The sequence below is a fragment of the Moschus berezovskii genome, chromosome 20, assembly GCF_049115385.1.
Source record: "Moschus berezovskii isolate FMDL1 chromosome 20, NW_MosBer_1.0, whole genome shotgun sequence".
In the NCBI taxonomy this organism is placed as follows: domain Eukaryota; kingdom Metazoa; phylum Chordata; class Mammalia; order Artiodactyla; family Moschidae; genus Moschus; species Moschus berezovskii.
This window is the reverse complement of record NC_142479.1, coordinates 16,866,442-16,888,026: the sequence shown is the minus strand read 5'-3', so window position 1 is coordinate 16,888,026 and position 21,585 is coordinate 16,866,442. Positions and strand designations below refer to the sequence as shown.

The following is a 21,585-nucleotide window of genomic DNA, read 5'->3' as shown; positions in this document are numbered from 1 at the left end:
GGAGCCCAAAACAATAAAGTCTGACACTGTTTCCACTGTTTCCCCATCTATTTCCCATGAAGTGATGGGACCAGATGCCATGATCTTCGTTTTCTGAATGTTGAGCTTCAAGCCAAACTTTTCACTCTCCTCTTCCACTTTCATCAAGAGGCCTTTGAGTTCCTCTTCACTTTCTGCCATAAGGGTGGTGTCATCTGCATATCTGAGGTGATTGATATTTCTCCCAGCAATCTTCATTCCAGCTTGTGCTTTTTCCAGCCCAGCGTTCCTCATGATGTACTCTGCATAGAAGTTAAATAAGCAGGGTGATGATATACAACCTTGACTTACTCCTTTTCCTATTTGGAACCAGTCTGTTGTTCCATGTCCAGTTCTGACTGTTGCTTCCTGACCTGCATACAGGTTTCTCAAGAGGCAGGTCAGGTGGTCTGGTATTCCCATCTCTTTCAGAATTTTCCACAGTTTATTGTGATCCACACAGTCAAAGGCTTTGGCATAGTCAATGAAGCAGAAATAGATGTTTTTCTGGAACTCTCTTGCTTTCTCCATGATCCAGCGGATGTTGGCAATTTGATCTCTAGTGCCTCTGCCTTTTCCAAAACCTGCTTGAACATCTGGAAGTTCACAATTCACATATTGCTGAAGCCTAGCTGGAGAATTTTGAGCATGACTTTACTAGCGTGTGAGATGAGTGCAACTGTGAGGTAGTTTGAGCATTCTTTGGCATTGCCTTTCTTTGGGATTGGAATGAAGACTGACCTTTTCCAGTCCTATGGCCATTGCTGAGTTTTCCAAATTTGCTGGCATATTGAGTGCAGCACTTTCACAGCATCATCTTTCAGGATTTGAAATAGCTCAATTGGAATTCCATCAGCTCCATTAGCTTTGTTCGTCATGATGCTCTCTAAGGCCCACTTGACTTCACATTCCAAGATGTCTGGTTCCAGGTGAGTGATTACGCCATCGTGATTATCTTCGTCGTGAAGATCTTTTTTGTATAGTTCTTCTGTGTATTCTTCTTGCCACCTCTTCTTAATATCTTCTGCTTCTGTTAGGTCCATACCATTTCTGTCCTTTATCAAGCCCATCTTTGCATGAAATGTTCCCTCGATATCTCTAATTTTCTTGAAAAGATCTCTTGTTTTTCCTATTCTGTTGTTTTCCTCCATTTCTTCGCATTGCTCGCTGAGGAAGGCTTTCTTATCTCTCCATGCTATTCTTTGGAACTCTGCATTCAGATGCTTATATCTTTCCTTTTCTCCTTTGCTTTTCGCTTCTCTTCTTTTCACAGCTATTTGTAAGGCCTCCTCAGGCAGCCATTTTGCTTTTTTGCATTTCTTTTCCATGGGGATGGTCTTGGTCCCTGTCTCCTGTACAATGTCACGAACCTCCGTCCATATTTCATCAGGCACTCTATCAGATCTAGACCCTTAAATCTATTTCTTACTTCCACTGTATAATCATAACGGATTTGATTTAGGTCATATCTGAATGGTCTTGTGGTTTTCCCTACTTTCTTCAATTTAAGTCTGAATTTGGCAATAAGGAGTTCATGATCTGAGCCACAGTCAGCTCCTGGTCTTGTTTTTGCTGACTGTATAGAGCTGCTCCATCTTTGGCTGCTAGGAATATAATCAATCTGATTTCGGTGTTGACCATCTGGTGATGTCCATGTGTAGAGTCTTCTCTTGTGTTGTTGGAAGAGGGTGTTTGCTATGACCAGTGCGTTCTCTTGGCAAAACTCTATTAGCCTTTGCCCTGCTTCATTTCGTGCTCCAAGGCCAAATTTGCCTGTTACTCCAGGTGTTTCTTGACTTCCTACTTTTGCATTCCAGTCCCCTATAATGAAAAGGACATCTTTTTGGGGTGTTAGTTCTAAAAGGTCTTGTAGGTCTTCATAGAACTGTTCAACTTTGGCTTTTTCAGCATTACTGGTTGGGGCATAGACTTGGATTACTGTAATATTGAATTGTTTTGCCTTGGAAATGAACAGAAATCATTCTGTCGTTTTTAAGATTGTATCCAAGTACTGCATTTCGGACTCTTTTGTTGACCATGATGGCTACTCCATTTCTTCTAAGGGATTCCTGCCCACAGTAGTAGATATAATGGTCACCTGAGTCAAATTCACCCATTCCAGTCCATTTTAGTTCACTGATTCCTAGAATGTCGACGTTCACTCTTGCCATCTCCTGTTTGACCACTTCCAATTTGCCTTGATTCATGGACCTAACATCCCAGGTTCCTATGCACTATTGCTCTTTACAGCATCGGACCTTGCTTCTATCACCAGTCACATCCACAACTGGGTATTTGTTTCGGTTTGGTTCCATCCCTTCTTTCTGAAGTTATTTCTCCACTGATCTCCAGTAGCATACTGGGCAACTACCAACCTAGGGAATTCCTCATTCAGTATATTTACTTGCTAGGACCTTACTTTAAAATTCCCTCATTGTGGGACTTCCTTGGTGGTCCAGTGGTCAAGACTCTGTGTTCCCATTAAGGGGGCCTGGATTTGATCCCTGGTCAGGGAACTAAATCCCACATCATGCAACTAAAGCTCAACACAGCCAAACAAATAACTAAATAAATTTTTTTTAAAAAAGTCTCTCCTTGTTAAGAATTTATATTACTTAATGTTTTTGCAATTAAAAATAGTTCTGCTGCTCAAATTTAATCATAGTAAGAGAATCTACAAGCTAAATCCAGGCAGAAATACTGCTTTTTATCTAATCAGATCAATGTAAATTTAGAACTTTGACAAAATATGACAAGGCTTTAGGAAAGAGGTACTCTTGCACATTGTTGGTGGTAATAAAAAATGGTATAACCTCTGAAGAGGGGATTTAGTAATCTCTAATTCACCCTCTGGGCTTTCCTGATGGCTCAGTAGTAGAGTCCACCTGCTAGTGCAGGAGACATGGGTTTGATCCTTGGGTCAGGAAAATCCCCTGGAGAAGGAAACGGCAACTCACTCCAGAATTCTTGTCTGGAAAATCCCATAGACGGAGGACCCTGCATCCACGAGGCGGCAAAGAAGTCAGACATGACTTATCAACTAAACAACAACAACAATTTACCCTCCAATCCAACGATCTCATTTTTAGGAGCCTTTCCCAAAGACAATTTGGTGACAAATATAAAATGACTTGTATACTAGGTTAGTTATTTCGCATAACTTGTAATCACCAAAAATTGCAAATAATTCAAATGTCCATCAGTAAGGTACTGGATAAATAAACTATGATATTGATATATTAAGAACAGAATACTATACAGTTACAACAAGCTAGAAGGAAGAACTTTATAAAACTGATATGAAGTGACCAGCAGGACATAACTTTAGTTTACAAAAGGCCTGGTCAAAACATCATATATTTAGGACTTCCCTGGTGACTCAGGGCTTCCCTGATAGCTCAATTGGTAAAGAATCCACCTTGCAGGAGACTCTGGTTTGATTCCTGGATTGGGAAGATCCGCTGGAGAAGGGAGAGGCTACCCACTCCAGTATTCTTAGGCTTCCCTTGTGGCTCAGCTGGTAAAGAATACACTTGCAGTGCAGGAGACCTGGGTTCGGTCCCTGGGTTGGGAAGATTTCCTGAAGAAGGGAAATGCTACCCACTCCAGTATTCTGGCCTAGAGAATTCCACGGACTGTATAGTCCATGGGGTAGCAAAGAGTCAGACAGGACAGAGGGACTTTCACTTTCACTTTCCTGGTGACTCAGTGGTAAAGAATCCATCCGCCAATGCAGGAGACACAGGTTTAATGCCTGGTCCAGGAGGATCTTAAAAGCCACAGAGCAACTAAGCTTGTGCACCACAACCAACCAGCCTGTACTCTAGAGTCTGGGAACCACAACTACTGAAGCCTGAGCTTTCCAGAGCCTTGCTCTCCAAGAGCAGCCCACCACAGTGAGTAGCCCATGCACCGCAGTGAGCAGCCCGCCACAGCAGTGAGAAGCCTGTGCACCACCACTGGAGAGCAACCCCAGTTCTCTGCAGATGAGAAAAGCCCAAGCACAGCCAAAAATAAATAAATAAAATTATTTCTAAAAAAACAACAGAAAATACCGCTATATATAATACGCTACCTTTTTGTTAAGAATGCACTGGCAAGTGGAGCCTGGGATATTGGGTGTTTTGGGACATCTTGCCTTAGTAATATACTTCTTTCTCCTTAGCTTTATTTCACCTTAAGAAGTTGAATAAAACTCTGTGCTGTCACAGAGCGAAGCTGTTCAGAACCAGTGCACAGAGCACTGCGGACAGAATTCTTCATCTACCACACAGCTGGGCTTGGCTTATGTCCCTAGGAGACTGGAGCTTCCCAGTGCTCCCAGGAGGAGGTATCAGAGAAAGATACATTGAGTTTAACTGACCTGACACCATTCTCTAGGAAAGACCTTAAAACCTGAGTCAACACTGGTGTACACTTGTTTACTATGTAAGCAAGAGTAGAAGAATGTCTAATGTCCAGCAGAACTTTATACAGAATAAATAACCGTTTTGAGAAAAAATATAATTATATATACAGACATATACATGACATGCATATATATTTATATGGGTATGTATTTGCTCATTCAAAAAGAAACACTGAAAAAGAATTAAGAAAAAAGATGGCTATTTATAGGAGAAAGAGGGCACAGAAAGAAGGATAAGACTGAAAGAAGGACTTCTCTGAATATACTTTGTTATATGTGTTACATGTTTGCAAAATGGCCACCAATTCTTCCCATCTCTGTCTGGATGCCCTCAAGAACATGGCTTTACCGTTAACATGGCTTTACCGTTCCTTCCATTAAAAAGTAAAGTCTGTAACTCTAGACCTTGAATTTGGACTTGTTACATACATTGCTTCAGTCAATGGTACATAAGCAAAAGTGAGGAAAACAGACATTTGAAAACCACTCCTGCTTGCTGCTGGGAACCACTCTGCACCATGTGAGAAAGCCTGGGCTCACTGCCTGGAGGAGGGGAGACCAGGCTGAAAGAGACCTCAGCCATCCAACCATCTAAACAAGGCCCCAGAACACAGCAGGTGAGGCCATCCTACAGGATCCGGTGCAGACCGGAACTGTCCACAAAATCATGACAAAGAATAAACGCTTGCTTGTTTTAAGGTATTAGAGCTTGTTTGTTACTCAGCAAACGTTAATTTTACATTATGTTATAGTTGTACTGGAATTATAAAATATTTTAGATATTGAAAAAATCAGATCAAATTTTTAAAAATCCAGTTCTATAAATAATTCTCAACAAGATTGCAGGATTTTCCCTATACTTTGATTACAATGAAAGGTAATTACTGATCAACATTTTTATTACCACTATCTTACACCACAGGTAGTTAGCTGTATGAAACTTTCCCCCAACATTCATTAATATTCTACATATTTTAAACTATGATACTTCAAAACATATTAAATTTAATTTAGAAATTACTTTTCAAGTAGACTGGATGATACTATAGAAGATATATTTTTATTCATGGTTTCACCACAACCGTAGCCTTGGACTTAACAGCTGCGTAAATGAAGATCTTGATGAAGAGTCTATAAATTCTTCTTTTTCCTAAAATTGAAGAAATAGAAAATAAATTGTCATATCTTAGAACAGTCAAGTTTTATTTCAGCTTTGCATAAAAACATTATATATACTTGGCATATAAACAATATGTGCCTGGGTATAGATGATAGATGTATTTTATATATTTTAGGCTACGGCATTTTAGTCATTGCTGATAATATCTGTAGAGACAGTTCTATAGATAGATAGCTAGATGGAGTTACAGGACTATATCATTATATAAAAATCTGCATTTTCTAGAAGTGAAGAACACAGTTTTAAGTTTTAGATAACTATTGTAGCTTCCATCATTACTAAGCTTAAAAACCACATAATAATAAAAGACTGAGCAGAACATCTTGTGAGCACAAAGCTAGGAATTTTATAGTCAGAACGTCTGCAAAATAATTATACAATACACTCTGAAAAAATTCATATTGTCTCACCAACTATCTTGAGGGACTTCCTGCAGATCCTACATTACTCTGACTCATATCACTCCAAGAGCTTCTTAAATGCTTTCCTATAAAAAGAAAAAGAACACTATTCATAATGTCTTATATAGCTCCACTTGAAAATTACAGAGACTAGTACAGTTTCATTTAATTGAAAAAACTATTTGAACAGAGATTTACCACTTCGGCATAGGAAATATATATGAAGTATAAAAACTTGAAGTTGAAAAAGACATCAGGATCATTTAGCATAACCCTCTTATTAAAGAAACGAGTAGTTAGACTCAGTGGAGAAGGAAATGGCAACCCACTCCAGTATTCTTGCCTAGAGAATCCCGTGGACAGAGGAGCGTGATGGGCTGCTGTCCATAGGGTCACACAGAGTCAGACAAGACTGACGTGACTTAGCAGCAGCAGCAACTAGATTCAGAGAATGTGTTCTTTCCCTATGCAAATGAGAAATAGTCAACTGTTGTTTTCCCAGATGGAACTCAGACTTCAGAGCCCACAGCATGGAACTTGACATCACATAAGCCTGGGTTCCAATCTGAGCTTCCAGGCTTCTTCAAGTATCAGTTTCTTCATAGGTACAGTAGGTAGTAGTGATGGTTTTAATACACATGTCAAAATGTACCAAACTGTCTCAGTAGAAATATGTGCTATCTGTTATAAATCAAAAATACCTTAGTAAAGTTAAATTTTTACAAAAAAATCTGATTTTCAGTTAAGGACGTCGGTGTGACTTAGGCATGTGTCTTCTTTTCCTCGAAGCGCCCACTAATACAAGAGTAAAGGGTTACAAACAGTATAAACTCATAATGTTAAAGAAAAAACTGAAAGTAAAGCCATGAGATGAAAAATTTCAATAAATTTCTGGAAGACAAAAAATAGACAGTAGGATGATAATTGGTAAAAAGAGGACTGAAGAAGCTGAAAGCTAGGGAAAGGCTTTGTAACGCTTTTAAGTTTGAGCACACATAAAGAAAATGGTAATATCTGTAGGGTGTACTGGGGTAAACCGAGGTGGCATTTACATCTCTAAGAAGCCCAGGAATGCTACACCTCTAAGAGGCCCAAGGGCAACCATTAACTCAGACACCATATCTGATTCATGGCAAAATTCTGACCTCAAAAACAGCTAGAGCTGTGGATCAACCTATCTTGCAGAATCCCACAGAGGCTGAGGACTCAGGACTTATAGTTCTAAGCAGAGAGAAACTGAAGCAGAGAATTAAAATCTCTTCTCCAACTATTTATGTGAAAGAAACCCTAGATTCTTCCATCAATAAATTAAACAGGCTCTGGGGGAGGAACAATATGGCGGACGAATAGGATGGCGAGACCACTCTCTCCTCCACAAATTCATCACAAGAACATTTGAACGCAAGTCAAGTCCACAAAACAACTTCTGAATGCTGGCAGAGGACGTCAGGCACCCAGAAAAGCAGCCCATTGTCTTCGAAAGGAGGTAGGAAAAAACATAAAAGATAAAAAGCGAGACAAAAGAAGTAAGGACGGAGCTCCGTCCCGGGAAGGGAGGCTTTAAAAAGAGAGAAGTTTCCAAACACCAGGAAACATTCTCACTGGAGAATCTGTGGCGAGCCTTGGAAGCTCAGAGGGCGACATAACCCTCTTTTTTTTTTAAGATTTTTTAAAACCCACAGATTACCCGCCAAACGGTAACTCCCAGCGGAGAAGCAGCGCAGACGCCTGCATACGCCATTAGCAGCGGGGGCTGGGCAGGGAGGAGCCGGCTGAACTGCTTAGAGAGAGGACTGGGCTTGAATGCCGCAAGAACAATTTGAGAGAACTGGGGAGAGCAAAGCAGACTGTGGGATAGCTTCCCCACGAAAAGGCGGAAAGCTCTAACCTATGACTCGGCCAGCCCCGCTCACAGAATAAAGGACTGAGCAGAGTGAGCCGGCTGCGGCTGGCCCATCCCCCATCCCCCGCCGAGACAGGCAGGGAGCGCAGCCAGAGCCGGAGCGGGCAACCGCGGCCCCAGAAAGGCATCTGATACAAACTGCAGACAGGCTTGTTGCTAATCAGGACTTCTTGGGCTCGGGCTGGTCGATATCCCCCTGAGAAGGTGCGCCGGTTGTACACCCAGAAAACTGAGTGGCGGGGACTGGGGAGGCGATAAGTCGCAGAGACCGTGCTCGCCAAACACCTGGTCCCCTGAGCTGCTCGGACTGGGGAAGGCACAAAACGCAGGCCCAACCAAGTCTGCGCCTTTGTGGAGTACCTGAGAACCTGAACTTGAGCCGCTCAGACCTGGGAAGTGCATACAACCCGGTGCTGGCCTCAGACCATTCCTGGCAGAGCAACCTAGAGCCTGTGCAGTATAGACTGGGACAGCATACGTGCTGTGAGCGGGGGCAAACCCAGTGTGGCCGAGACGCTGCGAGCACTCCCCACAGACGCCAGAGATAATCGACTGCAGCGTTCCTCCCTTCCCAGAACAGGACTGAACAACTGAGCCTTAAAAAGTGTCCACCCACCCCCTAGTATCAGGGCGGAAATTAGACACTGAAGAGACCAGCAGACAGAAGCTAAAACAGAGGGAACCACCTTGGAAATGACAGATAGAGACGTCTAGAGACTAATCCAAGAATAAGACCAAAAACCAGAGGCAAGAGGCTTAAGCCCGAATCCTGAGAACACCAGAGAAGTCCTGACTCCAGGGAACACTAATCAATAGGAGCTCATCAAACGTCTCCATACCTACGCTAAACCCAAGGGTCAACAAGTTCCAGAGCAAGACATACCACACAAATTCTCCAGTAACACAGGAAACTAGCCCTGAGCTTCAATATACAGGCTGCCCAAAGTCACTCCAAACCCACTGACATCTCATAACTCATTACTGGACACTTCATTGCACTCCAGAGAGAAGAAATCCAGCTCCACCCACCAGAACACCGACACAGGCTTCCATAACCAGGGAACCTGGACAAGTCACCTGTCCAACCCCACACACAGCAAGGAAACTACATAATAAAGAGAACTCCACAAACGGCCAGAAGAGGGAAAGGCCACCCCAAGCAAAGCATTATAAGCAAGATGAAGAAGCAGAGAAATACCCAGCAAGTAAAGGAACAAGATAAATGCCCACCAACACAAGCAAAAGAGGAAGATATAGGGAATCTACATGAAAAAGAATTTCGAATTTTGGTGGTGAAAATGATTCAAAATCTTGAAAGCAAAATGGAGTTACAGATAAATAACCTGGAGAAAAGGATTGAGAAGATGGAAGAAAGGTTTATTAAGGACTTAGAGGAAATAAAAAAGAGTCAATATACAATGAATAATACAATAGATGAGATCAGAAACACTCTGGAGGGAACAAACAGTAGAATAACAGAGGCAGAAGACAGGATAAGCGAGCTAGAAGATAGAATTGTAGAAATAAATGAAACAGAGAGGAAAAAAGAAAAACAAATTAAAAGAAATGAGAACAATATTAGAGACCTCTGGGACAATGTTAAACGCTCCAACATTCGAATCATAGGAATCCCAGAAGAAGAAGACAAAAAGAAAGACCATGAAAGAATACTTGAGGAGATAATAGTTGAAAACTTCCCTAAAATAGGGAAAGAAATAATCACCCAAGTCCAAGAAACCCAGAGAGTCCCCAACAGGATAAACTCAAGGCGAAATACTCCTAGACACATATTAATCAAATTAACAAAGATCAAACACAAAGAACAAATATTAAAAGCAGCAAGGGAAAAACAGCAAATAACACACAAGGGGATTCCCATAAGGATAACAGCTGATCTTTCAACAGAAACTCTTCAGGCCAGGAGGGAATGGCAAGACATACTTAAAGTGATGAAAGAAAATAACCTACAGCCCAGACTACTGTACCCAGCAAGGATCTCATTCAAATATGAAGGAGAAATCAAAAGCTTTACAGACAAGCAAAAGCTGAGAGAATTCAGCATTACCAAACCAGCTCTCCAACAAATGCTAAAGGATCTTTTTTAGACAGGAAACACAGAAAGGGTGTATAAACTCGAACCCAAAGCAATAAAGAAAATGGCTACGGGATCGTACTTATCAATAATTACCTTAAACGTAAATGGGTTGAATGCCCCAACCAAAAGACAAAGGCTGGCTGAATGGATACAAAAACAAGACCCCCATATATGTTGTCTGCAAGAGACCCACCTCAAAACGAGGGACACATACAGACTGAAAGTGAAGGGCTGGAAAAAGTTATTCCATGCAAATAGAGACCAAAAGAAAGCAGGAGTAGCAATACTCATATCAGATAAAATAGACTTTAAAACAAAGGCTGTGAAAAGAGACAAAGAAGGAAACTACATAATGATCAAAGGATCAATCCATGATGAAGATATAACAATTCTAAATATTTATGCACCCAACATAGGAGCACTGCAATATGTAAGACAATTACTAACAAGTATGAAAGGGGAAATTAACAATAATGCAATAATAGTGGGAGATTTTAATACCCCACTTACATCTATGGATAGATCAACTAAACAGAAAATTAACAAGGAAACACAATCTTTAAATGATACAATAGACCAGTTAGACCTAATTGATATCTATAGGACATTTCACCCCAAAACAATGAATTTCACCTTTTTCTCAAGTGCACATGGAACCTTTTCCAGGATAGATCACATCCTGGGCCATAAATCTAGCCTTGGTAAATTCAAAAAAGTTGAAATCATTCCATGCATCTTTTCTGACCACAATGCAGTAAAATTAGATCTCAATTATGGGAGAAAAACTATTAAACATGCCAACATATGGAGGCTGAACAACACGCTGCTGAACAATGAACAAATCATAGAAGAAATCAAAAGAGAAATCAAAATATGCATAGAAATGAATGAAAATGAAAACACAACAACCCAAAACCTCTGGGACACTGTAAAAGCAGTGCTAAGGGGGAAGTTCATAGCAATACAGGCACACCTCAAGAAACAAGAAAAAAGTCAACTAAATAACCTATATCTACATCTAAAGAAACTAGAAAAGGAAGACATGAAGAACCCCAGGGTCAGTAGAAGGAAAGAAATTGTAAAAATTAGGGCAGAGATAAATGCAAAAGAAACAAAAGAGACTATAGCAAAAATCAACAAAGCCAAAAGCTGGTTCCTTGAGAAGGTAAATAAAATTGACAAACCACTAGCCAGACTTATCAAGAAACAAAGGGAGAAGAACCAAATCAATAAAATTAGAAATGAAAATGGAGAGATCACAACTGACAACACAGAAATACAAAGGATAATTAGAGAATACTATCAGGAATTATATAGCAATAAAATGAATAACCTGGAAGAAATGGACAAATTCCTAGAAAAATACAACTTTCCATAACTGAACCAGGAAGAAATAGAAAATCTGAAAAGACCCATCACAAGCACGGAAATTGAAACTGTAATCAAAAATCTCCCAGCAAACAAAAGCCCAGGTCCAGATGGCTTCACAGCTGAATTCTACCAAAAATTTAGAGAAGAGCTAACACCTATTCTACTCAAACTCTTCCAGAATATTGCTGAGGAAGGGAAACTTCCAAACTCATTCTATGAGGCCACCATCACCCTAATCCCAAAACCTGGTAAAGACCCCACAAAAAAAGAAAACTACAGGCCAATATCACTGATGAACATAGATGCAAAAATCCTTAACAAAATTCTAGCAATCAGAATCCAACAGCATATTAAGAAGATCATACATCATGACCAAGTGGGCTTTATCCCAGGAATGCAAGGATTCTTCAATATCCGCAAATCAATCAACGTAATCCACCACATTAACAAACTAAAAAATAAAAATCATATGATTATCTCAATAGATGCAGAGAAAGCCTTCGACAAAATTCAACATCCATTTATGATAAAAACCCTCCAGAAAGTGGGAATAGAAGGGATATACCTCAACATAATAAAAGCTATATATGACAAACCCACAGCAAACATTATCCTCAATGGTGAAAAACTGAAAGCATTTCCCCTAAAGTCAGGAACAAGACAAGGGTGCCCACTCTCACCACTACTATTCAACATAGTTCTGGAAGTTTTGGCTACAGCAATCAGAGCAGAAAAAGACGTAAAAGGAATACAAATTGGAAAAGAAGAAGTAAAACTTTGACTGTTTGCTGATGACATGATCCTCTACACAGAAAACCCTAGAGACTCTACCAGAAAACTACTAGAGCTAATCAATGATTACAGTAACGTTGCAGGATATAAAATCAACACACAGAAATCCCTTGCATTCCTATACACTAATAATGAGAAAATAGAAAGAGAAATTAAGGAAACTATTCCATTCACTGTTTCAACGAAAAGAATTAAATACTTAGGAATATATCTACCTAAGGAAACAAAAGACTTGTACATAGAAAACTATAAAACACTACTGAAAGCAATCAAAGAGGACACTAATAGATGGAGAAATATACCATGTTCATGGATTGGAAGAATAAATATTGTAAAAATGAGTATACTACCCAAAGGAATTTATACATTCAATGCAATCCCTATCAAGCTACCAAAGATATTTTTCACAGAACTAGAACAAATAATCTCACAATTTGTATGGAAATACAAAAAACCTCGAATAGCCAAAGCAATCTTGAGGAAGAAAAATGGAACTGGGGGAATTAACCTGCCGGACTTCAAGCTCTACTACAAAGCCACAGTCATCAAGACAGTATGGTACTGGCATAAAGACAGAAATATAGATCAATGGAACAAAATAGAAAGCCCAGAGATAAATCCACGCATCTATGGACACCTCATCTTTGACAAAGGAGGCAAGAATATAAAATGGAGAAAAGACAGTCTCTTTAACAAGTGGTGCTGGGAAAACTGGTCAGCCACTTGTAAAAGAATGAAACTAGAACACTTCCTAACACCATACACCAAAATAAACTCAAAATGGATTAGAGAACTAAATGTAAGACCAGAAAATATAAAACTCCTAGAGGAGAACGTAGGCAAAACACTCTCCGACATAAATCACAGCAGGATCCTCCATGACCCACCTCCCAGAATATTGGAAATAAAAGCAAAAATAAACAAATGGGACCTAATTAAAATCAAAAGCTTCTGCACAGCAAAGGAAACTATAAGTAAGGTGAAAAGACAGCCTTCAGAATGGGAGAAAATAATAGCAAATGAAGCAACTGATAAAGGATTAATCTCCAAATTATACAAGCAGCTCCTGTAGCTCAATTCCAGAAAAATAAATGACCCAATCAAAAAATGGGCCAAAGAACTAAACAGACATTTCTCCAAAGAAGACATAAAGATGGCTAACAAACACATGAAAAAATGCTCAACATCCCTCATAATCAGAGAGATGCAAATCAAAACCACAATGAGATACCATTACACACCAGTCAGAATGGCTGCTATCCAAAAGTCTACATGCAATAAATGCTGGAGAGGATGTGGAGAGAAAGGAACCCTCTTACACTGTTGGTGGGAATGCAAACTAGTACAGCCACTATGGAGAACAGTGTGGAGATTCCTCAAAAAATTGGAAATAGAACTGCCATATGATCCAGCAATCGCACTCCTGGGCATACACACTGAGGAAACCAGAATTGAAAGAGACACGTGTACTCCAATGTTCATTGCAGCACTGTTTATAATAGCCAGGACATGGAAGCAACCTAGATGTCCATCTGCAGACGAATGGATAAGAAAGCTTTGGTACATATACACAATGCAGTATTATTCAGCCATTAAAAAGAATACATTTGAATCAGTTCTAATGAGGTGGATGAAATTGGAGCCTATTATACAGAGTGAAGTAAGCCAGAAAGATAAACACCAATACAGTATACTAACACATATATATGGAATTTAGAAAGATGCAAATAATAACCCTGTATACGAGACAGCAAAAGAGACACAGATGTATAGAACAGTCTTTGGGACTCTATGGGAGAGGGTGAGGGTGGGATGATTTGGGAGAATGGCATTGAAACACGTATGTTGTCATATGTGAAACGAATCACTAGTTCAGGGTCAATGCATGTTATAGGATGCTCGGGGCTGGCATGCGGGGATGGCCCAGAGGGAGGATAAAGGGAGGAGGGAGGTGGGAGGGGGGTTCAGGAGGGGGAACTTATGTAAACCCGGGGCAAATTCATATCAATGTATGGCAAAACCAACCAATATAATATTGTAAAATAATTTGCCTCCAATAAAAAATAAATTAATTACCTAAAAAAAAATAAATAAATAAAATAAATTAAACAGGCTCTGAAGAAAGCTCCAACTACCTTCTGGGATCCTAACACACTGGTGTTAAAAACCTGCTTCAACTTTCACAGCCCCTGGGGTAGTAAGCAACGGAAACTGTGGGAGCATGCACATCAACAACAGCAGGAAAGGGAAGCCACCAAGCAACGCTGCTGTCAGCAGCAAGAGTCCAATGGCCAGGAAGCAGGACGTTTACTCAGTATCCCACGGAGGAAGGAGGGGGAACTTGAGGGAAGAGCTTAAAATCCCAGGGCTTGACAGAGTAATGACCCAGAGTCAAGAGCCGCTACATCAGTCCACAAGACTAAGACAGCTGTACTAGAGAGTTCAATTCTAAAAGTAAGTTTTTATAAATACATTGGAGACTGCTTTATTAATACATGTTTGGAGAAGATTCCCAACCCTTCAGTGATGAAGTTTTGATATTACAATAATATTAGCAACTACCATTTGGTATCATGTGTCACACACTGAGCTAAGTATTTCAAATGTATTTATTTTATTAAATACCATGGAAAATACATTAGATTTAAGTAAAAAAAAAAAAGCTGAGTTCAAATGGCAATACTGCTATATGGTAGCCATACAGTCTTAGAAAGTTACCTAACTTCCTGGCATCGCTTCATATTAAGGTAAGGACAGTAACACCTAGTCAAAGCGTTGCCAGGAGGATTAAGGGAGATGTAAAAAACTGACCTTGATAGTATATTAAAAAGCAGAGACATTACTTTGCCAACCAAGGTCCGTCTAGTCAAGGCTATGGTTTTTCCAGTGGTCATGTATGGATGTGAGAGTTGGACTGTGAAGAAAGCTGATCACCAAAGAATTGATGCTTTTGAACTGTGGTGCTGGAGAAGACTCTTGAGAGTCCCTTGGACTGCAAGGAGATCCAACCAGTCCATTCTAAAGGAGATCAATCCTGGGTGTTCATTGGAAGGACTGATGCTAAAGCTGAAACTCCAATACTTTGGCCACCTCATGCGACGAGTTGACTCACTGGAAAAGACTCTGATGCTGGGAAAGGTTGGGGGCGGGAGGAGAAGGGGATGACAGAGAATGAGATGGCTGGATGGCATCACCGACTCAGTGGACATGAGTCTGAGTGAACTCTGGGAGTTGGTGATGGACAGGGAGGCCTGGCGTGCTATGATTCATGGGGTCGCGGAGAGTCGGACACGACTGAGCGACTGAACTGAACTGAAAAAACTGAGACCTCTTCAGTGTTACCAAAGCAAGTAAGATCTGGTAATGATTTATCTTAACAGAGCACTGGGTCCCTGCATCATGGAACATATCCAAACATAATGGATGTGTCACTGTTAAATTCTATAACAGATTCCATATAGCATCACTTAAACTTTTTACCACTTTAAAGTATTAAAACGAAAATTTCAGTTTTTAAATTATTTCATTCACCTAACATACCTGACATTGTCTTAAATGCTGGAGGTAAAAAAAAAGCAAAGAGTTTATCCCTAGAGATAATCAAATGAACAGACATCAGGAGGGTGCTGAGTGCTCTGACAGTGGTATAAACTGGGTGATGGGGAAATGGAGGAGTCATCACGCAACATCAATACAGCCAGGCACACTACCAGAGCATTTTACCCTCTGAGGAGCACCAGAAGACGGGTACTATGCACCCATTTTACATTAAAATATATATATATCACTTAATGGAGAAACTATGTGACTTGTCTATGACCACAATGCTAATAGCTGTAAAGCAGAACTTGAATCCAGTTCTACCTGGCTTCAAACACAAGCTTTTTTCACTATAGCATGCTGGAAAATTAATTAATGTGGAAAAATGTCATCCTCCAACAAAGTAGGAAAAGAGTGTTAGTTAATGTAGTAATATGCTGTTTCTCTTTTATGAAAATGATGTTAGGTTGGTACAAAAGTAATTGCGGTTTTGGACTGTGAATTTCAAATCATTATAACTAGGCTCAAACACATATTTATTAATCAAAACAGGAACCATTACAATCAACCCATTTTTGCCAATGCGAAACAAGTTTGTTTATTCCTGTAGTTTAAAAATTCATGCTGTGGGATTCAATAAACTCTTGGAAAGCATTTTCTGCATCCTGCTGGTTGTGGAAAAGTTTTGCCTGCAAAACATTGAGATGCTTGAAGAAGTGATCAGTTGGCGAGAGGTCAGGTGAATATGGTAGATGAGGCGAAATTTTATAATCCAATTCGTTCAACTTTTGAAGTGTTGGTTGTGCAATGCGTGGTTGGGTGGTGTTGTGCAGAATTGGGCCCTTTCTATTAATTAAAGCTGCTGCAGGCCTTGCAGTTTTTGGTGCATTTCATCAATTTGCTGAGCTTACATCTCAGATGTAATGGTTTCGTGGGAATTCAGAAAGCTGTAGTGGATCGGACAGGCAGCAGACCAACAAACTGTGGCCCTGACTTTTGTTTGGTGCAAGTCTGGCTTTGGGAAGTGCTTTAGAGCTTCTCGGTCCATCCACTGAGCTGGTCACTGCCGGTTGTTGTATACTATTCACTTTTCGTTACAAGTCACAATCCCATTGGAAAATGGTTCATCGTAGTTGCACAGGGAAAAGGAAGATGACAGTTCAATATGACAAGTTTTTTGATTTGCAGTCAGCTCACTGAGTCACCTACTTATCAAGTTTTTTCACCTTTCCAATTTGCTTCAAATGGATTTGCTTCAACAACGACCTTAGAATGATCAGTGTTAATTTCTTTGGCAATTTCTTGTGTAGCTGTTAAGAGGATCAGCTTCAATGATGACTCTCAGTTGGTCACTGCCAACTTTCAATGGTCAGCCACTATGCTTTTTGTCTTCAAAGTTCTTGTGTCCTTTGCAAAACTTCTTGAACCATCACTGCACTGTACTTGTTAGCAGTTCCTGGGCCAAATGTGTTGTTGACATTGTGAGTTGGTGCTGCTGCCTTATGATACATTTATAAAATTGAATAAGAAAACTGCTCATATTTCCTTTTGTCTAACATTATTTCCACAGTCTAAAATAAATATATAATAAATAGCAAGAAATGTCACTGGCAAAAAAATATAAAGCAAGAATTGTGTATTAAAATGATGTATAACATAACCACATTTACTTAAGAATGTATTGCAATTTGTTGTTGTTCAGTACCTCAGTCATGTCTGACTCTTTGTAACCCCATGAACTAGCGCATACCGGACTTCCCTGTCCTTCACCATCTCCTGGAGTTTGTTCAAACTCATGTCCTTTGAGTCCATGATCCCATCCAACCATTTCCTCCTCTGCCGCCCCCTCCTCCTCCTGCCCTCAATCTTTCCCAGCATCAGGGTTTTTTTTTTCCAATGAGTTGGCTCTTTGCATCAGGTGGCCAAAGTATTGGAGCTTCAGCTTCAGTATCAGTCCTTCCAGTGAATATTCAGGGTTGATTTCCTTTAGGATTGACTGGTTTGATCTCCTTGCTGTCCAAGGGACTCTCAAGAGTCTTCTCCAACACCAAAATACAAAAGCATCAATTCTTCAGCACTCAGCCTTCTTTATGATCCAACTTTCACGTTTGTACATGGCTACTGGAAAAACCATAGCTTTGACTAGATGGACCTTTTTTGGCAAAGTCATGTCTCTACTTTTTCATACGCTGTCTAGGTTTGTCAGAGAAAAGAAAAAATTTTCTTCCAAGGAGGAAACATCTTTAATTTCAAGGCTGCAGTCACCATCCACAGTGATTTCGGAGCCAAAGAAAATAAAGCCTGTCACTGTTTTCATTTTTTCCTGTCTATTTGCCATGAAGTGATGGGACTGGATGCCATGATCTTAGTTTTCTGAATGTTGAGTTTTAAGTCATCTTTTTCACTCTCCTCTTTCACTTTCATCAAGAGGCTCTTTAGTTCCTCTTCACTTTCTGCCATTAGAGTGTATTACCTGCATATATGAGCTTATTGATATTTCTCCCAGAAATCTTGATTCCAGCTTGTGCTTCACGTATTCCAATATCAAATGACAAATTTCAACAATGAAAAAACTGCAATTACATTTGCACCAACCTAAATTAAACTTCTTTACAATAATGAAATTGGTTTAATCTTATCTATCCAAACAGCAGGCTATTTTTTGTTTTGTTTTTGCCTCCACATGAAAAGGTATCCATTGTCATATTCTTAAAAATAAAAAAATGCCTTTTCTTTCCCTCTGCTTTGCTTGCCTCCAGTTCTGTCATTTATACAAGCAAGCAGGCCTTCAATTGATAGGGGTTCGTGTAATGTTACATCTCCACTCCAGCATCCCAACTTCACAGCATTAATGAATAACACAAAAAGAAAACACTCTATTCTTTCAATAATATTTTGAAAGAAAATATTTTGTTTTTCTTGTTTGGTGACTCATAACTGGAAAAGGTTAGGTCAGCAAAAACAGAGAAAGTGGAACGCTGAGGGAAAACAGAAGATGGATCTATTTTGGAAAATAAATTATAGAGTTTTTCTTTGATATATAACTCCCACAATTGCATTAAGTTTCATTCCATATAATTAAAAATCTCACAGATTAAAAATCTGCCTACCATGCATATCTGAATAACAGATTTAATAATTTATATTCTGAGATGTGACATTCAGTACTTTCTAAAACTAGTTCTTTTTACTAGACCAAAACCAAAGAAAACAAATGGAAAAGGGACAAACACATCTAACAGATATTATGGTAAATGTTAACTTGATTATCATAATGAAATATTTTTATTTTTAAAATTTAAATAAGTTAATACATTGCAGTGGTGAAATATGTGCATGTGTGTGTGTGTGTGTGTTTAATCTCAGTTGCCTCTCTTTGCAGCCCCATGGATTGTAACCTACCAGTCTCCTCTGCCGATGGAATTATCCAGGCCATATGTATCTAAATATATGGGCTTCCCAGGTGGCACTAGTGGTAAAGAACTCACCTGCCAAAGGAGGAGACGTAAGATGTGGATTCAGTCCCCTGGTCGAGAAGATTCCCTGGAGGAGGGCATGATAACCCATTCCAGTATTCTTGCCTGGAGAATCTCATGGACAGTGGAGCCCAGTTGGCTATAGTCCAGGGTCGCAAAGAGCTGGTCATGTCTGAAGCAACTCAGCATGCACACATGCATGTATATATCCATCCTATTTACCTCCACACCATTTCTAAGCAGTTAGATATTTACCATTTCAGTTTATTATGAATCTTTTTTAGTTCTTTTAAATACAATAAACAAAGATGAATAAATATTCTGAATCCTTAAATTTTGTTTTGACACAGAAAGTAGCTACAATCAGGCACAAAACATTCAGCTGTTTAGGCTGTGCACTGTAAAATCCCAGAGGGTATAGGTCATACAGACTCTTGACGTGGACAGGTCCTGTCGAGTATGTGTTAGCCTGGCATTCTGTATGCACTACTATACAACCTGTTTCTTTTTTAACTTAACATATAACTTGGAATTCTTTTCATATATTTTACATGGCATACTAATTCTGTTTTTCAAAATTGTATGGTATTCTACTTTATGTATCACTGTATTTATTTATTCCATTTTGATAGATATTTAGATTGCTTGAAAATTTTTGCTATTATAAACATGCTATAATAAAATCTTTATATATAGCTCATATTACACCTGTAAAAATATATTTGTAAGATAAATTTTGAAAAATCAGTTTATACACCTGCTAATCTGACAGGAAATGCCAAACTACCCTATATCAGAGTTGTACTATTTACCACTCCATCAACAGCAGTTGCCTGTTACTGCAAATTCTCACCAATATACTATATATCTTGGATTTGACATCATATTGATGAAAATGGTTTCTTAATGTAGCCTCAGTGAGGCTTGAGCATTTCTTGTTTCAGAATTTTTTATGTAAACTGTACATTCCTTTTGCCAGTTTTTTTATTCATTCTTAGCTTTTCTTTGTTGAGTTTCTAGTTCTTATATCCTAGGGAGATTAGCCCTCTGTCTGCACTAAGAACTGCAAGTATATCTTCCTCCTTTTTTCCTTCAGTTCAGTTCAGTCACTCAGTCATGTGAGACTCTGCAACCCCATGGACTGCAGCATGCCAGGCTTCCCTGTATCATCAACTCCCAGAGCATATTTACACTCATATCCATTGAGTCTGTGATGCCATCCAACCATCTCATCCTCGGTCGTTCCCTTCTCTTCCCACTTTCAATCTTTCCCAGCATCAGAGTCTTTTCTAACGAGTCAACTCTTTGCCATCAGGTGGCCAAAGTATTGGAGTTTCGGCTTCAGCATCAGTACTTCCAATAAATATTCAGGACTGATTTCCTTTAAGATAGACAGTTTTGATCTTCTAGCAGTCCAAGGAACTCTCAAGAGTCTTCTCCAACACCACAGTTCAAAAGCATCAGTTCTTCGGAGCTCAGCTTTCTTTACAGTCCAACACTCACATCCATACATGACTACTGGAAAAACCATTGCTTTGACTAGACGGACAGTTGTTGGCAAAGTAACGTCTCTGCTTTTTAATACGCTGTCTAGGTTGGTCATAGCTTTTCCTCCAAGGAGCAAGCGTCTTTTAGTTTTACGGCTGCAGTCACCATCTACAGTGATTTTGGGGCCCCCCAAAATAAAGTCTGACACTGTTTCCACTGTTTCCCCATCTATTTCCCATGAAGTGATGTGACCAGATGCCATGATCTTAGCTTTCTGAATGTTGAGTTTTAAGTCAACTTTTTCACTCTCCTCTTTCACTTTCATCAAGAGGCTCTTTAGTTCTTCTTCGCTTTCTGCCATCTAGGTGGTGTCACCTGCACATCTGAGGTTATTTCATTCATAGTTACAGATATATTTTTTGTTTAGGCAAAAGTTTGTGGCTAAATTTATCTTTTCTTTTATGATTTTTGGTTTAAGTCAAATGTAAGCCCTTCCCAACTCCAAAGTCACAAAAATCTCTCACATTTTCTTTCAGTACTTTTATAGTTTCATTCTAAAATCTTTCACCCATTTGGAATCCACCTAGTTCATAGAATAAGAGATAGATCCAACTTTTCTTTCCCCAAAAGATCACTCAGTTGTCTTAACCACATTTATTAAATAAACTATTGTTTCCCCAATGATTTGAGATGAAATCTTTATCATACATCAAATTTCATGAGCATTTAGGTCTACTACTGACTTTTTATTCTGGCCCATTTGTTAGTCTACATATTCACATTTCATGCTATTTTAACGATGGAGATTATATTTTTATGTCTGGTAAGACCAATCCCTCCTTACTGCTCTTTTTCAATCAAGCCTCCCTGGATATTTTTGGTGATTTTTATACATTAACATCTAAATCTCATC

At 39.4% G+C, this 21,585-nt stretch overlaps 1 protein-coding gene across 4 annotated transcripts in view; it reads right to left on the bottom strand.

The window, feature by feature from the left end:
• The window catches only part of STXBP4 (syntaxin binding protein 4), a 235,261-nt gene that overhangs the window by 205,625 nt on the left and 8,051 nt on the right, over positions 1–21,585 (bottom strand). For all 4 annotated transcript variants that reach the window (XM_055398981.2, XM_055398982.2, XM_055398984.2 and 1 more), the window contains exons 2-3: positions 6,017–6,093; positions 5,448–5,576 (exon numbers count right to left, since the gene is read on the bottom strand). In XM_055398981.2, the coding sequence (XP_055254956.2) occupies positions 5,448–5,494 (47 nt within the window). In that variant the 5' untranslated portion in view covers positions 5,495–5,576; positions 6,017–6,093. The remainder of the gene's footprint in view (positions 1–5,447; positions 5,577–6,016; positions 6,094–21,585) is intronic.